Source organism: Mus musculus, chromosome 4 (assembly GCF_000001635.26).
Source record: "Mus musculus strain C57BL/6J chromosome 4, GRCm38.p6 C57BL/6J".
NCBI classification, from domain to species: Eukaryota; Metazoa; Chordata; class Mammalia; order Rodentia; family Muridae; genus Mus; species Mus musculus.
The window spans coordinates 154,304,883-154,322,130 of record NC_000070.6 but is presented as its reverse complement, the minus strand read 5'-3'; the positions used below and the strand labels follow the sequence as shown (position 1 = coordinate 154,322,130).

The 17,248-nt window shown below is 48.7% G+C and overlaps 1 protein-coding gene across 11 annotated transcripts in view; it reads left to right on the top strand.

The window, feature by feature from the left end:
• Positions 1 to 6,009, top strand: part of Prdm16 (PR domain containing 16) — a 321,239-nt gene extending 315,230 nt beyond the window's left edge. For 7 of the 11 annotated variants that reach the window (XM_006539174.4, XM_006539175.4, XM_006539173.4 and 4 more), the window contains one exon: positions 1,209 to 6,009. In XM_006539174.4, the coding sequence (XP_006539237.1) occupies positions 1,209 to 1,343 (135 nt within the window). In that variant the 3' untranslated portion in view covers positions 1,344 to 6,009. The remainder of the gene's footprint in view (positions 1 to 1,208) is intronic. The other 4 variants (NM_001291026.1, NM_027504.3, NM_001177995.1 and 1 more) reach the window with 1 other exon arrangement.
• The last annotated feature ends 11,239 nt before the right edge of the window (positions 6,010 to 17,248 follow it).

Genomic DNA, 17,248 nt, shown 5'->3' with positions numbered 1-17,248 from the left:
CCACAGCCCCCATGCCCACTTCATTGTCTGAAGAGACAGCCCGTAGCTGTGAGCCTCCAGCAGCCTGGTGGAGAGCAGATGGGGCTTGGAAGACGGATTAGCGTGAGATAGCTCTCATATCATGAGTGAGGGCCGTTTTCCTGGTCTTCCTATCCCAGCCCCAGTCCGGAGCATCTCTATCGGGTTCTGTTCCCTCCTCCAGCTTCTGGGTCTCCCCATCTCTGGTCTGAACCAGGATGGGTGACTACCTTGCTGTTTTAGGAAAAGTCTCCATCAGGTGGTCCCGGTTTCTAAGCTGGAGCTAACACAGGGTCCTTGAGGGTATGTGCAGGCTTGTCCTGGGCACTCCTGTGTTCACATCTCAGGGACAGTGGCTACAGGACTCTAGACCCCATTGTTGGGACATCAAAAGGGGCTTGGCTCTCATTCCAGCCTTCCCAGCACCACCTAAATACTTTCACCCCAATTCGTCTGCGTGTCTGTCTTCGTCTCTAACTACTTCTGTCTAGTGTTTGCTCAGAGGTATGGGGGATCTATACTGGGCATCCCCAGCGCCCACCTGTAACTCACATACTATGCTGCACACAGCCTTCAGCCCTGGCACCTCCTGTCCTGAGTTTGAGGCAGGAGGATGCCCCATGATTGTCCCAAACTAGCAAACACAACAGATTACCTTAGAATTGCAACAGCTCAGAGACACTACCCACTCTGCTCCAAACAGCAGCCCACCACGGTCATTCAGAGTCCCACTAGACAATGGCAGTCTCACTAGCACAGAATCAGGAATAACTCCTGCCAATCCCCAGGATGTCCCGTAGCAGACATCTGTTCATCAGCTTTTGCCAGTCACTAGGCAGAGAAACCAAGGGTCGGGGGGAGGTGGAGATGCAATTGCAAGGGAGCATCCCAAGAGGTCAAGAGATCCCCGCAGGCACAGAGACCTCTAGAGGGACTACTGTGTGTCCTGGTGTCACTCTGGGCAGGAAAGGTCCCCTCTCCTCTCATGTACTCCTGTCTCCCTCTCCCAAGCCAGAGGAGTCTGAGCCTCTCTAATGCCTTTGCTTCTCTTTCTCTATCTAGACTGGGTGGGGTGAGGGAGGAGAGGGCAGGGGCGGAGCTGGACAGGTTGGGTACAGCTGGTGAGGCAAGGCTCAGGCCTACCTATCTAGGATGCCCCTCACCTGTCCTGTGTGTGCTGTGTCCCCCAGGCATATGCAATGATGCTGTCCCTCTCTGAAGACACTCCTCTCCACGCCCCCTCCCAGAGCTCACTGGATGCTTGGTTGAACATCACAGGACCCTCGTCAGAGTCCGGAGCCTTTAACCCCATCAACCACCTCTGAGGTCCTGGAGGCCCCAGGGCCAGAGTCCAAAGCCAGGGTACCAGCTGCAGGAGATGGAGAAGGGGCCAGGGAGCAGCCCCCCACCCTCAACACCTCCACTTTGCAAAGTCCAGCTTCTCCATTGAAACTCAGAACCCGAAGGTCCCTTGAGTAGCCGCTGGCCTTCATCACCTCTCAGAACTGGCCTCAAGGACACGATCTGCAGTGGGTGCGGTGCACGGGCCACCCAGGAGCTGCTCACAGGAGCCATGGATCAGAAAACTCGTGGGCAAGGGTGGGGTCTCTATCCCAGCAGGAGCCAGTTGGCCACATCCAGGCAACTGCATGGTATGAAAGAGGAAATCGGAAAGACGTGGGCAAGTGCTATGGAGAGAGACCTCATCAATGATTTTTATAATGAGAATCACATGATTAAGCCTTTTGGTAATCTTATTGACTATAGAGTCTATTTAAGCATGTGGGTTTTAAAAAAAATAGACGGTATTTTTTAAAAATCAAAAAAAAAAAAAAAAGACTTGCAAAATGTTTTTTTAAAAGTAATTTTGCATCGCTTTGGAATTTCAGCTTATTGGCAAACCCACACCTGCCAGGACATCGAGTACGGCTCGGGTGTGCCCTTTATAATGTAAATAATGGAGAATTTTTTTTCTATCTCTGACCTGTTTGTATAAGCCAAGGTGATTCCAGTGTGCCCGACACAGGATAAGGGGCATGGAGCCACTCTGCTAAGTCAGATGCTGACTACACAAGAATTCATGGACGTGGTGCCTGGCTGCAGGTTTGCAGAGGGAGGCCAGGAGAAAGAGGTCGCCTTGCCCTGTGTGCTCTGCAGAGGAATCCACGGGTCCCACCCAAGACCCTCCCCAATTGTATGGGGAAGTCGGGAGCCAGTGGCTCAGGTCTTCCATGCTGGACACCTAAGGATCTTCCCCTTCAGCAGCAGCACTGGCCTTGACTGCTGCTCTTCTGAAGGCAGGGCTCTGGGCCATGTGGAGGCCTCCAGCCTTCTACCCTCCCCAACCCTGGCAGGCTGATGCCCTCCCCATGGCCACTGAGTGTGGGACGCCTGCCCACCTGCTACTCCACTCCAGGACACCAAGCACTACCTGTGCCTAAGACTCCAGATCAATCACACAGTCGCCACTTCTGCTCTTTGTGTGGGTTCCTGGTGAGAATAGGACGGGGACAGGAGGAAGATCCAGGGGACCTGCCACAGCAAAGAACAGAGACAGTACAGACCCCAAGACCGGATGCCTCACTCATTTGGGACGGTCAGAACGTGTCTACTTCTCTGCTTGGATGGGCTTTAAATTATCCCATAGGGGCCAATTTCAAATAATTTCTTTTCCTGATGGAATTTACCTTAATCTGTATATAACTTGTAATTTTTTTTTCTAATTCATTTCTTTCCTTATTTTATTTCTTCCTTAACAGTATTTTTGGCATTGGACAACTTATTCTGAAGAAATGATGTTAATATAAGTATGTAGTGAAGGACCAAACCGTGTGATAAGGTTGTGTGCTGTGTGATCGGTACCCAGGGAGCGGGGCGGTGTTAATGTGCCAAATACCCCTGTGTCCCTCCCTCCAGGAGTTCCACGGTCACCACTGCCCACTTACCAGACAATCATATGATTTTGTTAAATTTGAGTTTCAGTTACATTTTAAGACAAGTGTTCTATTTATTTTATTGTTTGGAAGGAGGGGGGCATATCCCAACAAGATAAGAAGGAACAGAGACCGCCTGGGTTGTCATTTAAAACTACAAGAGATTGTGATTGTGTGAGCGTCAGCAAACTCGGAGCACGCGTGTCATGCCGTGGGCCTGTCAGCGGTTCCCTCTGGGAGCAACTTAAACATCCAAGCACAGATCTTTTATATTTGCTAAGGCCGTTCTGGGACAAAGACCGTCATCTTTGCTGATGCTCAGTGGTCCAGGCTACGCTGGGATCCGTGATGGGGATATCCCAGAAGACACCATTCCCCTGCAGGTTGCGGTGAATCTCAGTGACATAGCATGGAACAGTCAGTCCTGTGCCGTGCTCAGAAGCACACTCTCGAGTGCACACTGGACGGCCTGAGGCAGCAGGGACACTCTGCAGAGGAACTTGCCATGGTCCAGTGGTAAGGATTCGTAGGTCTAACTGCTCATGCTTCTCATGGGTTCGTGACATCATCTCCATGGCGGGCCAGGCCTCGGCTTGAGAATCCCAGTTTCCTCTAGGTGGGAGCTAGTCCTGTGTAAGTTCAACCTCAGATATACATGCCCCACTTTTGTAAACCCCAAATTATATGCTTTCTTCTCAGAAAGAGCAAGGTGTGTGCTTTTTTTTTCCCCCGCGGTATGACTTTCTCTCTCCGGTACGGGGAGTCTATCTGGATGGGGATCTTCTGTGGACCTTTTTGACAGCAGCAGAGCAGCTAAAGGCTCCCTTCTCATCCTCTGGCACGCACAACCCCTGTCCATCTCTAACCCAAGAGTCCCATCTGTGCTGAGTTAAATGCTTTGCCCCCACAAAGTGATGATTCCAAACTCAGGTTATCCTGAACAGTCATCCCCTTGGGCCCAGCACTTGGAATTTGAAGGACTCCGTCCTTGCTTGCCACCCCCGACAAAGACAGCACTTGATTTTCTGCACTGAGTTCCAGATATTCTGCCTCTACTCTGCATTGCCCTCAACCAGTGAGCTCTGCCCACCTGGCGTCTCTGCAGTCTTAATAGTGCCCAGCTGGCTCAAGCAAGCATCAGATCAGGTACAGGAGACCCTCTCAGAGTCAGGAAGCTGGACCAGGTGTGAGTTCAAAGGTCTTGGCCACTGGAGAACCAGACCATTAACTTGGCTCTCTTGCCTGTTGCTGTGCAGGATAGAGGGGCAGGGCAGAGGTTCAGCCACGATTGTTTCCCAATGATACTTTCCATTGTTTGCACTTGCCTCCTCAAATAGAAATTCATTCATCGGGAGGCCACCTAGCTTGCATTCCCTCTAGCCCCGGGCAAGGCCACACTTAGGCCCTGTCATTGCTGCCACACCTAGGATGATCAGGTAGGAAACGCAGGGCTTCACTGTCCTGCAGGAAGGTAGATCCTGCATGAGTAAGACCCCGTACATCCCTGTGCAAACCCAGGGTGTAAACCTCAGTAATGGGAGAGCATGACATGGCCAAGCCTGTGGGGCCCTACTCTCCAAGGCCGGGGAGAGCAGGTAATCTACCCAGACCCAGACTGACCTGACCCCTCTGCCTCCCAGGGTCCAGACCCAGAGCTCTTGGCTTCCTCTCCCTCATCTGCCTCCACAGTGAGTGTCTGCGAAGCACTTGCTTAAATACATATCACGTGTTTTAGACTCGAAGCTCAAAGCACTGGATTGTGGTCCCTGTCCCTGCCCAAGTGGCTGAGACCTACTGAGCTGTTCACTGTGCCGTTCGAGGTAGGGAAGAAAAGGCCTCCGAGCTGTTGCTGGGACAGGAGGGTGGAGAGGCCTGGGACAGACAGCGCTCCCTCCTGCCAGTAGACACTGGGACATCCCTGTCCACGGAGATCAGCCGGGTATCGAAAGCCATGAAGACTGTCCCTAGCCCTGAGCGATACTGTGACAAGACATTCTTGAATTCTCCCCAGACAAGGTCACTTCCCCCACCATTCCAGCCATTGTCTGTCTGTCACCAATTCACATCCTCACTTCTAGGAGGGGGAAAGGTTGAGTCTTTAGATGTGCGATTGATCCCCTTGCAACTGGGGGAAGCTGGGGGTTTCCTCAGTGTCTCCCACAGCGCAGCTACTCTCTTCAGTGTGGGGAAAGGGGGGCCCTGGTGTCAGAATACGTAACTTAAAGCCTGTGCGTGTGGTGGTGCGTGGTGTGTGTGTGTGTGCATGTGTGCTGTATGTGTGTACTTTGAACCAATAGTATATAAATATAAATATAAATATATATATATATCCCTGACACCCGCGAGAATCTCCACCCTGTATGAGAGTTGCCATTGTTACATTCAGATCGGATTCAGTTCGTTTCTGTTTCTGTTTTTGTTGTTGTTGGGTTTTTTTTTTTTTCCTTTTAGAACTATATAGTGTTGAGAAAGGAATCAAATGTAAATGTCTGGTTTCCATATAACGTTAAAAAAGAAAATTAAAAAACCATTAAGGAGGGGGCTGGTGTCTGCCCTGCCCCCTTCCCTGTAAATTGCTGTTGTGTTGATAAAGCTGTGCATGGCTCGTGTTTAGCGGTCATTATTGTGTCTGTTTGTGGAATTCTTATGATGAGGAAAATCCCGTAGATGCACTTATTGAATATGTGATTAGGTCTAAGTCAGGGCCAGGAGTCCCAAAACGCCCACAAGAAAAAGATAAAAAGAAAAAAAAATGGACCACAGTTCCTGGTGACTATGGAAATCGCCGTGAGAGAATCGTGAATCGAGAAGACGCGGCTTGAGAATAGTCAAATGTGATTTTTTTTTTTTTTTTTTTTTTTTGCAGATCTCATTCTGAGGCTTATGGCAAAGACAAATGTACTTGTGTAGAGGTTTCTGTGAGGTAAAAGCCAGGAGGGCCTGGCTTTGAGGTCAATGCTGTAGAATAGGACTGACTGGATACCAAATGTAATCTTTCCGATGCTACAATGAATTTATACACGAGATTGATATGCAATAAATCTGTGTGTTTTTCTAAGCCTCGGTGCCTGCAAGCTTCATTAAGGGAACCCCTGTCCTCTGGAGGATAGGAGGGCTGTGACCCCCTCAAGCTTAGACTTAGTGGGTCTGAGCACTATACAAAGCCATCCTTTCCACTCGGGCACACACCCTGGGTGCGCTCACTCCGTTTGTATTTCACCCAGCTAGGCCTGGAGCTGCCCCAGCAGATGAATGGGGAGAGCAAAAACCCTAGGGCTACTGGGGAGCAGGGGGGCTCTCCTGACTCACCCAGAATGCCTCTCTTATGGAGGCCCAGGGATATCCCCCTGCAGTCTGCCTCCTCCACCGTCTGATCCCCAACTTGATCCTGCCCTGGTGGAGAAGCCTTGGGATGAACTAACCTGAAAAGGTAAATGCCAAGGTCCAAGTGCAGCTGCCCCAAGTCCGCGTGGCACGCTCCGCGCTCCTGCTCCCACTCCTTCTGCACCTTGTAAGGCTGGGGCTAGCTCACATCTCTGGTGAATAGTCACAACAGCCACCATCCATCTCTGCCCAGGGGCTCTGGTTTTCTCCCTGGCTCTTGGCTCCTCCTTGCCCCAGGCGAGTTACCCATTCTCTCTCTCTTTTCTTCCAAAGCAAGTCTGGCTGTTTTGGGGCAGTAGTGCCAAGCAGTAAATGCTTTTGATGCAACACCAAGGTTGCAGGTCTGCCTTCCAGCAGCTATCCAGGGTGACCTCTTAAGAGCACTTGTTCAGGGCTGCTGAGAAAGCTCAGAGGTAAAGGTGCTTGATCCCCGAGGAGCCACAGGATAGCAGGAAAGAGTTGACTACCTCAAGTTTTCCTTTAACCTCCACACATATGCCACTGCATGCACACACTCATAGACATGCACACATAAATGATGTTGCTTATTTAAAAGACCCTGTATTGAGTGGCCTGGGCTAATGAAATTGACCTTGAAAATGCATGACACCTGGAGCTGCCCTTTGACCTCCCACCACTCTTTGCCTTCTGTGTCCTTTTCCCTACCTTGAATATCCAGCTGCCTCCGCACTCACTCTAGCCACTGGCCTCACCTTTGGCTTTTCCTCTTCCATCAGACTTCAGTGATGGGTCACATGAGCCTCACACCTCCCACCCCACCCCACCAAGTCACCATCCTTCCCCAAGTGTTACACCAATACACTGTTGGACACAAGACAGGTATCTAGACTCTAATCAACAGCTTAGAAGTGCTTGCAGGTGATTGGGCCTCAAGACAGAAAGGATCTCCTGACTCATGGCATCCTCTGCTCTGGAAGAGGGTCCTCCATGCAGAGCTCTTGGTGCCTGCACCAGCCTAGATACAGACAGAGGAAGGCTACTGCACCAGGGAATAAGTGGGTGGGGGAGTGAATGATGGCAGGGGGTGAATGAATAGATGGTAGGTGAAGGGATGGGATGGGCAGGGCAGTGGAGAAGTGGATGGGTGGATGGATGGATGGATGGATGGATGGATGGATGGATGGATGGATGGGTGGAAGGACAGATTGAGGATGGATTTATATATGGATGGGTAGGTGGTGGATGGGAGGATAAATGGTAAGTGGATGGATGGATAGATGAATGGGTGAATAAGTAGATGGATGGATAGATGGATGGATGGATGGATGGATGAATAGGTAGATGGGTGAATGGGTTGTAGATAGATGGATGGATAGATGGATGATGGGTGATTGATGGATGAATGTATGGGTAGGTGGATGGATGGGTGGATAGGTGGCTCAATGGATAGGATAGGTGGATTGATCAATGGATGGATGGATGGATGGATGGGTGGGTGGGTGGATGGATGATGGATGGATGGGTGGATATGGATGGATGGATGGGTGGGTGGGTGGATGGATGATGGATGGATGGGTGGATATGGATGGATGGATGGATGGGTGGGTGGATGGATGGGTGGATGAATGGATGGATATGGATGGATGGATATGGATGGATGGATATGGATGGATGGGTGGATGGATGGATATGGATGGATGGATGGATGGATGGATGGATGGGTGGATGGATATGGATGGATGGATGGAGGGGTGAATGGTTTGCTCTTTGAACCTTCCCTAAACAATGATTCTCCGACTCTCGAGATTTCCAAAATCTCTCCTAGGGACCAGGACAGGCTCTGAAACATATCTCCAGGAGCAGGGCTCTGAGGTTCCCTCATCAGCAGTTCCTTGAGGCTGCCAGAAAAGAAGAAATGGAAGTTGATCTTGGCATAAGATCCTCAACCCAAATCAGGGGTGCCGAGCCCTTATATTTTCTTAACACCACCAAGTGGAGTGCAGTGGGCGTGGGTGGAGTGCAGGTTGTTTCCTCCCCACCGTGATTGACGAACTGCCAGTGAGATCATAAGCCTGGATGGTCAGCGTTGGCGCTTGCCCAGGATCCTGAAGCCCAGGGTGGCGTGAAACGCTCTTGGGAAGTACATTTCCGTTCACCGTGAATCTCAAAGCTAACTGAAGACCACACCCCCAAAAGTGCCTCTCCCAAACGCCATGATAGTGACCCACAGATCCCCCATAATGGTGTTTCCCAGAGCTCACCACTCTGGGGCTCCAGTGGAGTGAAAACTGTCCCATTTTGTCCAACCTGGCAGCCTTGCTCCTCATTAGCCCTGGAGAGAGAGGAAAACTCAATGGAATCTGAGAGGGGCCGATAATGGCTGTATTGTTGAGAGAACCCCAGAGGGAACGGGAACAGGGGCTGACAGAAGATTGCTGACAAGTGGACTCTGTCTTCTCACAGCCCAGTCCCCACATAAAAGACTGAGGAAAAAGGCCCCATTTTGGAAAAGGGGGATGGGGCATTAAGAGGAGAAAAAAAATGTGTCAAAGAAGAATCTGTTTTCTGGGAAGAGAGGGGCTTTTCATTCCCCTTCGGCTCCCCTCTGGGCCAAGGAACTGCTGGCCATTTGCAGGGAAGCTATTTTAGGGATCCTTAAACCTTATTTCTCATGCAGCAAAAGTTTCCACTGCACAAGCTGTGTCATGCTTTGGGGTACAATAGCCAGGGCCAGGGCTGTGTCTTTCTGCAATAGAGAAAGCAAAGGCCTGTTATGTAGATTGCCCAATGGGCTCTGAGACATTAGGGGTCCCCAGCCATGAGCCTAGACTACAGCCCTGATGGGGAAAACATCACATCTTCCTGCCACGTTGGACAAGGCCATTCCACAACTCCACCTACTCCAAGGGCAAAGGGCAGAGGAGGCTAGAACCACAGAGGCTAGATTCCACAGATCCAAGGTGGGGCCAATGGCCTTGCAGAGGGGCTGGAGCACCCATGAGTAGGAGTAGACCCTAGGTAGGTTTTGTAGCTCCTGTATTCCTAACCCCCACCCCAGGAAACCAGGTTACAGAAACAGAGGTGGCAGAGTGGGATCAGGGTTTTCAATGCAAATTCTTCAGCCAAAACTCTGCAGTGTATAGTGTGCTGTGTATGCATGACCCCAAAGCTCTGCAGTGCAGTGTACTGTGCATGACCATGACCTTAGGCTCTGCAGTGCAGTATGCTGTGTGTGCATGACCCCAAGCCTGCAGTGCAGTGTGCTGTGTGTGCATGATCCCAGACTCTGTAGTGCACTGTACTGTGTGTGTAAGACCCCAAAGCTCTGCAGTGCAGTGTGCTGTGTGTGCCTGACCTCAGGCTATGCAGTGCAGTGTGCTGTATGTGCATGATCCCAGGCTCTGCAGTGCAGTGTGCGGTGTGTGCATGATCCCAGGCTCTGCAGTGCATTGTACTGTGTGTTCCTGACCCCAGGCTCTGCAGAGCAGTATACTGTGTGTGCATGACCCCAGGTTCTGCAGTGCACTGTACTGTGTGTGCATGATCGCAGGCTCTGCAGTGCAGTATACTGTGTGTGCATGATCCCAGGCTCTGAAGTGCAGTGTGCTGTATGTGCATGATCCCAGGCTCTGCAGTGCAGTGTGCTGTGTGTGCATGACCCCAGGCTCTGCAGTGCACTGTACTGTGTGTGCCTGACCCCAGGCTCTGCCGTGCAGTGTGGTATGTGTGCATGACCATGACCTCAGGCTCTGCAGTGCAGTGTGCTGTGTGTGCCTGACCCCAGGCTCTGCAGAGCAGTATACTGTGTGTGCATGACCCCAGGCTCTGCAGTACAGTGTGGTATGTGTGCATGACCATGACCTTAGGCTCTGCAGTGCAGTGTGCGGTGTGTGCATGATCCCAGGCTCTGCAATGCAGTATACTGTGTGTGCATGATCCCAGACTCTGCAGTGCAGTATACTGTGTGTGCATGATTCCAGGCTTTGTAATGCCGTGTGCTGTGTGTGCATGGTTCCAGGCTCTTTAGTGCACTGGACTGTGTGTGCATGACCCCAAAGCTGTGCAGTACTATGAATTTAACTCAGGTCCTCTGTAAGAACAAGTGCTTTTAAACACTGTGCCATCTCTCCAGACCCAGGAATTAATATTTTTAGAGCCATTTTAGGCTCACAACAAAGTTGCTCAGAAATAAGAGAGGTTTAGCTCATACCCAGGCCCCTGAGCAGTCCCCAGGATGGACCTAAGACCTATCAGTGATTAGTTTGTTACAAACATGGACAAACACTGCCACAATGTCACCTGTACCTACTGTGTGGTTCTGCTGCTAATGTAAGGCCTGTGGACTCTGACAACTGTCTCAGGGCCATGCTTTCTGGGAACCCTATAGCAACTCCTCTCCATAATCTCTGGCGACACTGGCCTTTTCATTTTTCTCTATAATTCCACCTTTTCAGATCATCACAGTGTGCTGTTCACACAGCATGCAGCCAAGCAGCCTGGCCTCTTGCACTTAGCAGCACACATTAAGATTCCCTGGTATTTTCTCATAGATTGACAACGCATATCTTTTGAGCACTGAATGATATTCCACACTGGGATATTCCACAGTTTACTCAGCCTCCCACCTGTTGAAGGACACCTTGGCTGCCTCCCATGTAGGCAATTATAAATAATGATAACATAAACCCTTGAGAACAGGGTTTTACATGAGTGGACGTTTCCAACACTGTTATAATAATGGGAGTAAATAATGGGAGTCACAACTGCTAGATCAAATGGTGGACAGATGTTTCCCATCACAGCTGCACACATCTGTAGCATGGGAGTCTGTCGGGTTTTTGGGTCCTGAGTCTGTGCCACCACAGGGCATGGTCCGCTCATGGAGCCAGAATGCAAGAGTTGACTGCACTTACCCCACACTGTCTCCAGGTGGGTGCTTGGCCATAAGGAAGCCCAAGGACACCGCTCCTGGGGTGGGGAAGCTTAGTCTGAGGCACAGGACAGCCGGAGCTGGTTCAGGAGTCCCCCAGCCTGCGACGAGACTGAAGCCATCTGGTTCTCAGATTCTGGGACATCCAGGAGCTGCTGGGAGTCACGAAAGAGCTGAGGGCAGAGTGAGAGCCTTTGGACTGGATCTGGCTGGGGCGTGGGGTGAGGGGACTTCAGCTGGTCCCACAGGGACAGTCCTTGGCTTGATGTGCAGTGGCAGGCTTGGGCTTGGTGGCAGTCATAGCTGGGAGTTCAGAGAAGCCTACAGGAGACTAGACAGTAACTCTATAGGCAAAGGCCTTCTCCATGGCTCTCTGCAGTGGGTCCCAATGAAAAGAGGCAGTCTATGGTTTTAAGGCATTAACTGTCATGGCAGAAAGTGGATGAGTAAAACCATACCCACTTCTCAGGGTGGGCCTGAGATTAAATACCCTTTGCAGGGAGGAACAGCTGGGAAGGAAAGCTTATTGGCTAAGCTCTCCAGGCCTTTAGGTGTCTCATTAAAATGGAGATCTGTCTTGAGCCTACAGGACTACAGTCCCGTCCTTTGCCTGTGGAGGGTCTTGGGGCCTTGCCTTCACATGATTGATGGCCACAAATCTATGGGGAGGGGAGGGGCTGTGGCTAATGACAGAGACCTGGTGCTCAAGAGCGGACAAAGTTCCTACCATCCCTTCTGGGTCTCCAGGACTTCTGGCCTTAGTTCAACCAGGGACCACACTACCTTTCACAGTCCCATAGGAGTCTCTACTGGCCCACACCCTCGTCAGCACTTGGTTTTGTCAGTGCTCCGACTTTGGCCATTTGGTAGCACACAAAGCTATCTCACTGATGGTATGTATGATTTGTAGTTTCTTCTCTCATGGAATGGAACGAGTTTGAGTCAGCACAGTGTGGCTGAATCTCATGTGATGTTGAGTTGAAGGAGGGGGCAATGCCATTCATATGACCCTCTGAAAAGGGCAGTATGTGAATAGTTACCATGGGGAGGGGCAGGCTGGACTTCAAGGGGGTAGAAGGGAATGCCCAAGATGACCAATATGCTTTACTTCAAAACTGTGTGTCTGTGGAAAGCTGAACATCTTCAATGGAGGATTCATTGCACAAAAAACGGGGTCTTGACCCCACCCCCAGGAACAGTGTGTACCACCCAGTCCTCCTATTAGAAAGGAGTCCAGGCCAGCCCTAGAATTCACAGAGTTTCTAGTGTGACTATAAGGTTTATGCCAGGTTATCAGGGGTCTGCTGACCCTTGGTCTTGTTCCCCTAGCAAACCATTCAGTCCTCTCTGGAGGATCCCTGCACCCCTGAAAGCCCAAGCTACCCAGAAACTAATCAGCAATCCCTTGAGATAGACAGTCAGAAGGATAAAGAAGGACAAAGGAGATGGTGGAGGGACATACGGGAAGAGGAAGTGTGAAGACCATGGAGAAGTGGAAGATGGAGACCATGGGAGGATGGGAGGAAAGGGGAAGCAGTGATCAGTCGGCCATACAGTTCTGAGAAGCCAGCTTGGCAGCATCCCAGAATAGCTCACCATTGGCTACCTGTGTTCTGCCAGGATTCAGCCAACACAGAGCTTATGTGCAGATATTTTCTGTCTGGTATCATCTACAGAGTTCCAAAATAGTACAAGCAAGAACATAGACTTTATGGGCACATGTAAAAGAAAGCCTAAGAACAAAGCCATGTGTGAGATGGATAAGTTCAATGTGTGTGTGTGGGGGGGGGGGGAGAAGTTGAAACTGGAGAGTGTGGGGGAAGGGTTCAAAGTCATTCTAACGCATTCAGGGCATAGGGGAGGGGAAGGAACTATCTTGCACTTGCTTTATCACGTTGTAACAGCTACAAACCCCACTAGTCAAAAATGGCCAGTGGACATCTTGGTCTTGCTAGAGCCTAAGAACGCCTTTCATCATTATTTGATGTTAACTATGCCTGCCCTCATCAGGATTCCCTTGTGTTTACATATCGCTGAGATTTTCATCATTAACAGCTGCTGGGTTATACCGAATGCCTTTTCTCCACCTATGCAAAATAGCTCACGACAAATAGCTCACGACTCGTCTCCTTTATTGGGAATATGGTGAATGATGTTGATTTTTAAACATCAAACTACCCTTGTGTGGGAAGCCACATGTGCCGTTGCAGAGTGGCACTGACTACTGCTGGCCACCACGCATAAGTTTGGACAAACAACCAATGTGTACATATGCAGTAAAGTTTTTTGCAAAGACACTGCCTGGCCCGGTCATGATAATGAGGCTTTGAGAGTATAACCAATCAGATGTGAGACATGCAAATGAGGTATGATAATGAGGCTCTGTGAGGTACAGAGAGAGAGAGAGAGTAGCCAATCAGATGAGGAACATGCAAATGAGGTGTAGTGCATAACCAATCCGGGTGTGAGACGCACCTCTCCTAGGCCTATAAAAGCAGCACCAGTTCTGGGCTCGGGGTCTCTTCGCCTCTGCAATCAAACTCTCCCAATAAACGTGTGCAGAAGGATCCTGTTGCAGTGTCATTACTGCTGGCCAGTCCGGCACGCGCAAGACCCTTGCATTTGAAAAGCAAAGCCAGACTTATGATTATCATCTACCACATACACGACCAGATTTGACTCATTAATATTTTGTAAAAGTCTCTATGTTCATGTAATATATTAGCCTACAGTTCTATGGGCATTTTCATGATGTGGTTAGAGTTGCCTTTAGGGTAACAGTAGATACATGAAGTGTAACATCTGCTTCCTGGAGTCCTTGATACATTCAGTATGCCCAATGACATATATGTCCCCCACACTAAGTAAACAAATAAATGTGACTTAACCTTTAACTCTAATTCTTTAATATATACAATTCCATTTAGATAATCTATTTGTGCTTGTACTCAGTTTGATGAATAGCACCTTTAGAGGTGCTTGGCTGTTTTCTATAAGCTGTTGAATCTCCTTGACTGTCTGTATGATCTGTAGTGATGACTCTCTCTCTCTCTCTCTCTCTCTCTCCCTCCCTCCCTCCCTCCCTCCACCCCTCCCTCCCACTCACCTGTCTTTTTGAGAAATCTAGGGATATCAATTCTATTGAGCTTTTCAAATAATGTTTTTATGTTACAGACCAATTTCCTATCATAGTAGCTTCTGATAATCTATTCTTTTATTTCTTCTATGTATTTTAATTTTAACCTGTGTTAATTTTTAAAAATATTTGAAGACAAATGTGTAGATAGTGAATTTAAAACATGCCTTATTTTTCAAACACAAGCATTTGAAACTAAGCATTTCTTTGGAGGAGCCAGGGGTCGTGGTCCCTCCCTGTCTTGCTATTGCTCTGATAAGACACTGTCTGACCAAAAGCATCTTGGGGAATGAAGGGCTTATTTCCTTTTACAACTTATAGTCCAGGGAAGTTGGGGCAGGCCCTCAGTCAGGACAGACCCTCTCTTGTGTTTGAGCTTTTGCTGTGATTCCCAGATACCAGAGTTATTTTTTGTTTTTAAAATTAATATTATTTATTTATATATTTAAAATACCATTATTTTTGTTTTTAAAACCATTCTTCAAAAACAATTTAAAGCACAAGAAAAAATATTTCTTAGCATTTATGCACATGCTTGTGTTACCTGGTGGGCTTCTATCCCTGGTTCAGATCTGAGATTCTGTGGGGTATCATCTCCTTTAGTCTGAAAACACTCCCAACATCTCTTGCCCAGTGGGTGTGTTGCAATAACTTCTCTCAGCTTCTGTCTTAAAAACATCATTATTCTCTTCTCATTTTTTTTGAAGGAAATTTTCACTAGAAAGAGACATCTTGGTCAACAGGATTGTTCTTTTGAGCATGAGAGGTGTCTATCCTGCCCTTGGTGTGTAGACTCTGACACCAGGTTGAGTTTTTCTCTATCCCTAAAGACTCAGCCTGGTTGTTATCCATCTACCCAGCATGCTTTGCCTTGAACGTCTGCTGTTCTGAGGCTCTTTGATTGGAGGATCTGTGATTTTTACTGTTGTAATGATGGATGTCGTCACTTGGAAGAGCCCAGAAGCACTTGGAGGCAGGCCCGCACATACGTGTGAAGATGTTTCTAGACTGGGGAGGGGGGAGTTTGTTAGGAAGACCACTTGACTGGGATCCCAACCTACATAAAGTAGAAAGGGAGCTGAGGACCAGCATTCATTGCTCTCTGCTTTATGACTCTGGCTGTTATGTGAAGCTGCCTCACACCCCCGCCGCCATGACTTCTCTACCATGACAAACTGACCCCCGAAACTGTGAGCCAAAGTAGGTCCCCCATTCCTTAAGTTGCTTTTGTTGGGCATTTTGTCCAGCAATGAGGACAGTAACTAATGCAACTGTAATTTGAAGGTTTTAGAAGATTTGTGTATTTGTATTTATGTGTGTGGGTGTGTTGGTGTATGTTGCAGGTGTGCAGGTACCCTCAGGAACCAGAGGAGATTGGATCTCTTCAAACTGACATTACAGGCACCCTGACACCGGTGCTGGGAACCCAATTCAGATCCTCTGGGCGAGTAGCAAGTGATCTTAAGCGCTGAGCCATTTCTCCAGGCATGATATTTTGATTTTTTTTCTCATTTTTTATTGAAAATATATTCTTTCATACAATACATACCAATCATAGTTTTCCCTCCTTCCACTTCTCCCAGCTCTCCCCTTCCCTTCCCTCTCCCCTCAAGCCACTCCCATTCCACCTCCTGTAATGGTTTATAAATGCATGGCCCAGGGAGTGGCACTCTTTGGAGATGTGGCCTTGTTGGAGTAGGTATGTCACTGTGGGTGTGGCTTTGAGACCCTCATCCTAGCTGCCTGGAAGCCACTATTCTCCTAGCAATCTTTACATGAAGATATGGAACTCTCAACCCCTCCTGCACCATGCCTGCCTAGATGCTGCCATGCTCCCACCTTGATGATAAATGAACCTCTGAACCTGTAAACCAGCCCCAATTAAATGTTATCCTAATAAGACTTGCCTTGGTCATGGTATCTGTTCACAGCAGTAAAAACCTAACTGAGACAAAAATTAGTACCAGGGAGTAGGGTATGCTGTGATAGGTCTCACCATGCTTTTGTTTGGAAGAATGTAGATTTGGGGACTTTGGATTTGGAAAGCAGTGGAATGCTTTAAATGGGGCTTAATGGGCTATCCTAGTAAGAATATGGAAGACTTTGTTACTGAGAGTGATTTGAAATGTGCAGACATGGCCCAAGAGGTTTCAGTGGGGAAGAATTTCAGTATGTGGCCTAGAGACTATTTTTGTGGTATTTTGGTGAAGAATGTGGCTGCTTTTTGCCTTTGTCTAAGAGTCTTGCCTGAGGCTAAGGTGAAGAGACTCAGATTAATTGCATTGACAAAGGAAGTCTCAGAAATGCCCATCATGGACTTTGTTCTCTGGTTAAGTCTCATGAAGAGTGTTTTAAGCAGGTATAGCAAACGAGAAAGGAAAAATATAAACTATATGGTTTGAGCATTAAAGCGGCACCAAGAAGTGAAATGGAGCTGAATCCTGTGCTCAAGGATATTAAATTGAATTAAGGGAGTGGTGACCTTGGGGCAAAATCCCACCCAGCTAAATTTAGGTCCAGGCATGTTAATATGATCCTTTAATCCCAGTAGGTAAAGACAAGCAACTCTCTGAGTTCAAGGCCAGCCTGGAACAGAGCAGGTTCTAGGTGAAGAAAAGCTTAAATCCAGACTTGGTGGTACACATCTTTAATCCAATATTCAGGAGATAGAGCCATGCAGATCTCTGAGTTCAAGGTTAATCTACAGAGCAAGTTCCAGGACAGACAAGCTTAGGCAGTGAAGGAGTTGGAAAACAGAAAGCTGGTGATAACGGAATAGAACAAGGGGGCCATGTTCCAGCCCCAGCAAGCAGCATAACTGGACAGCTTTGGCCACATGGCTCTGGCTTTAGAGTCAAGAATAGAAGGGACTACTGGGACAATTGA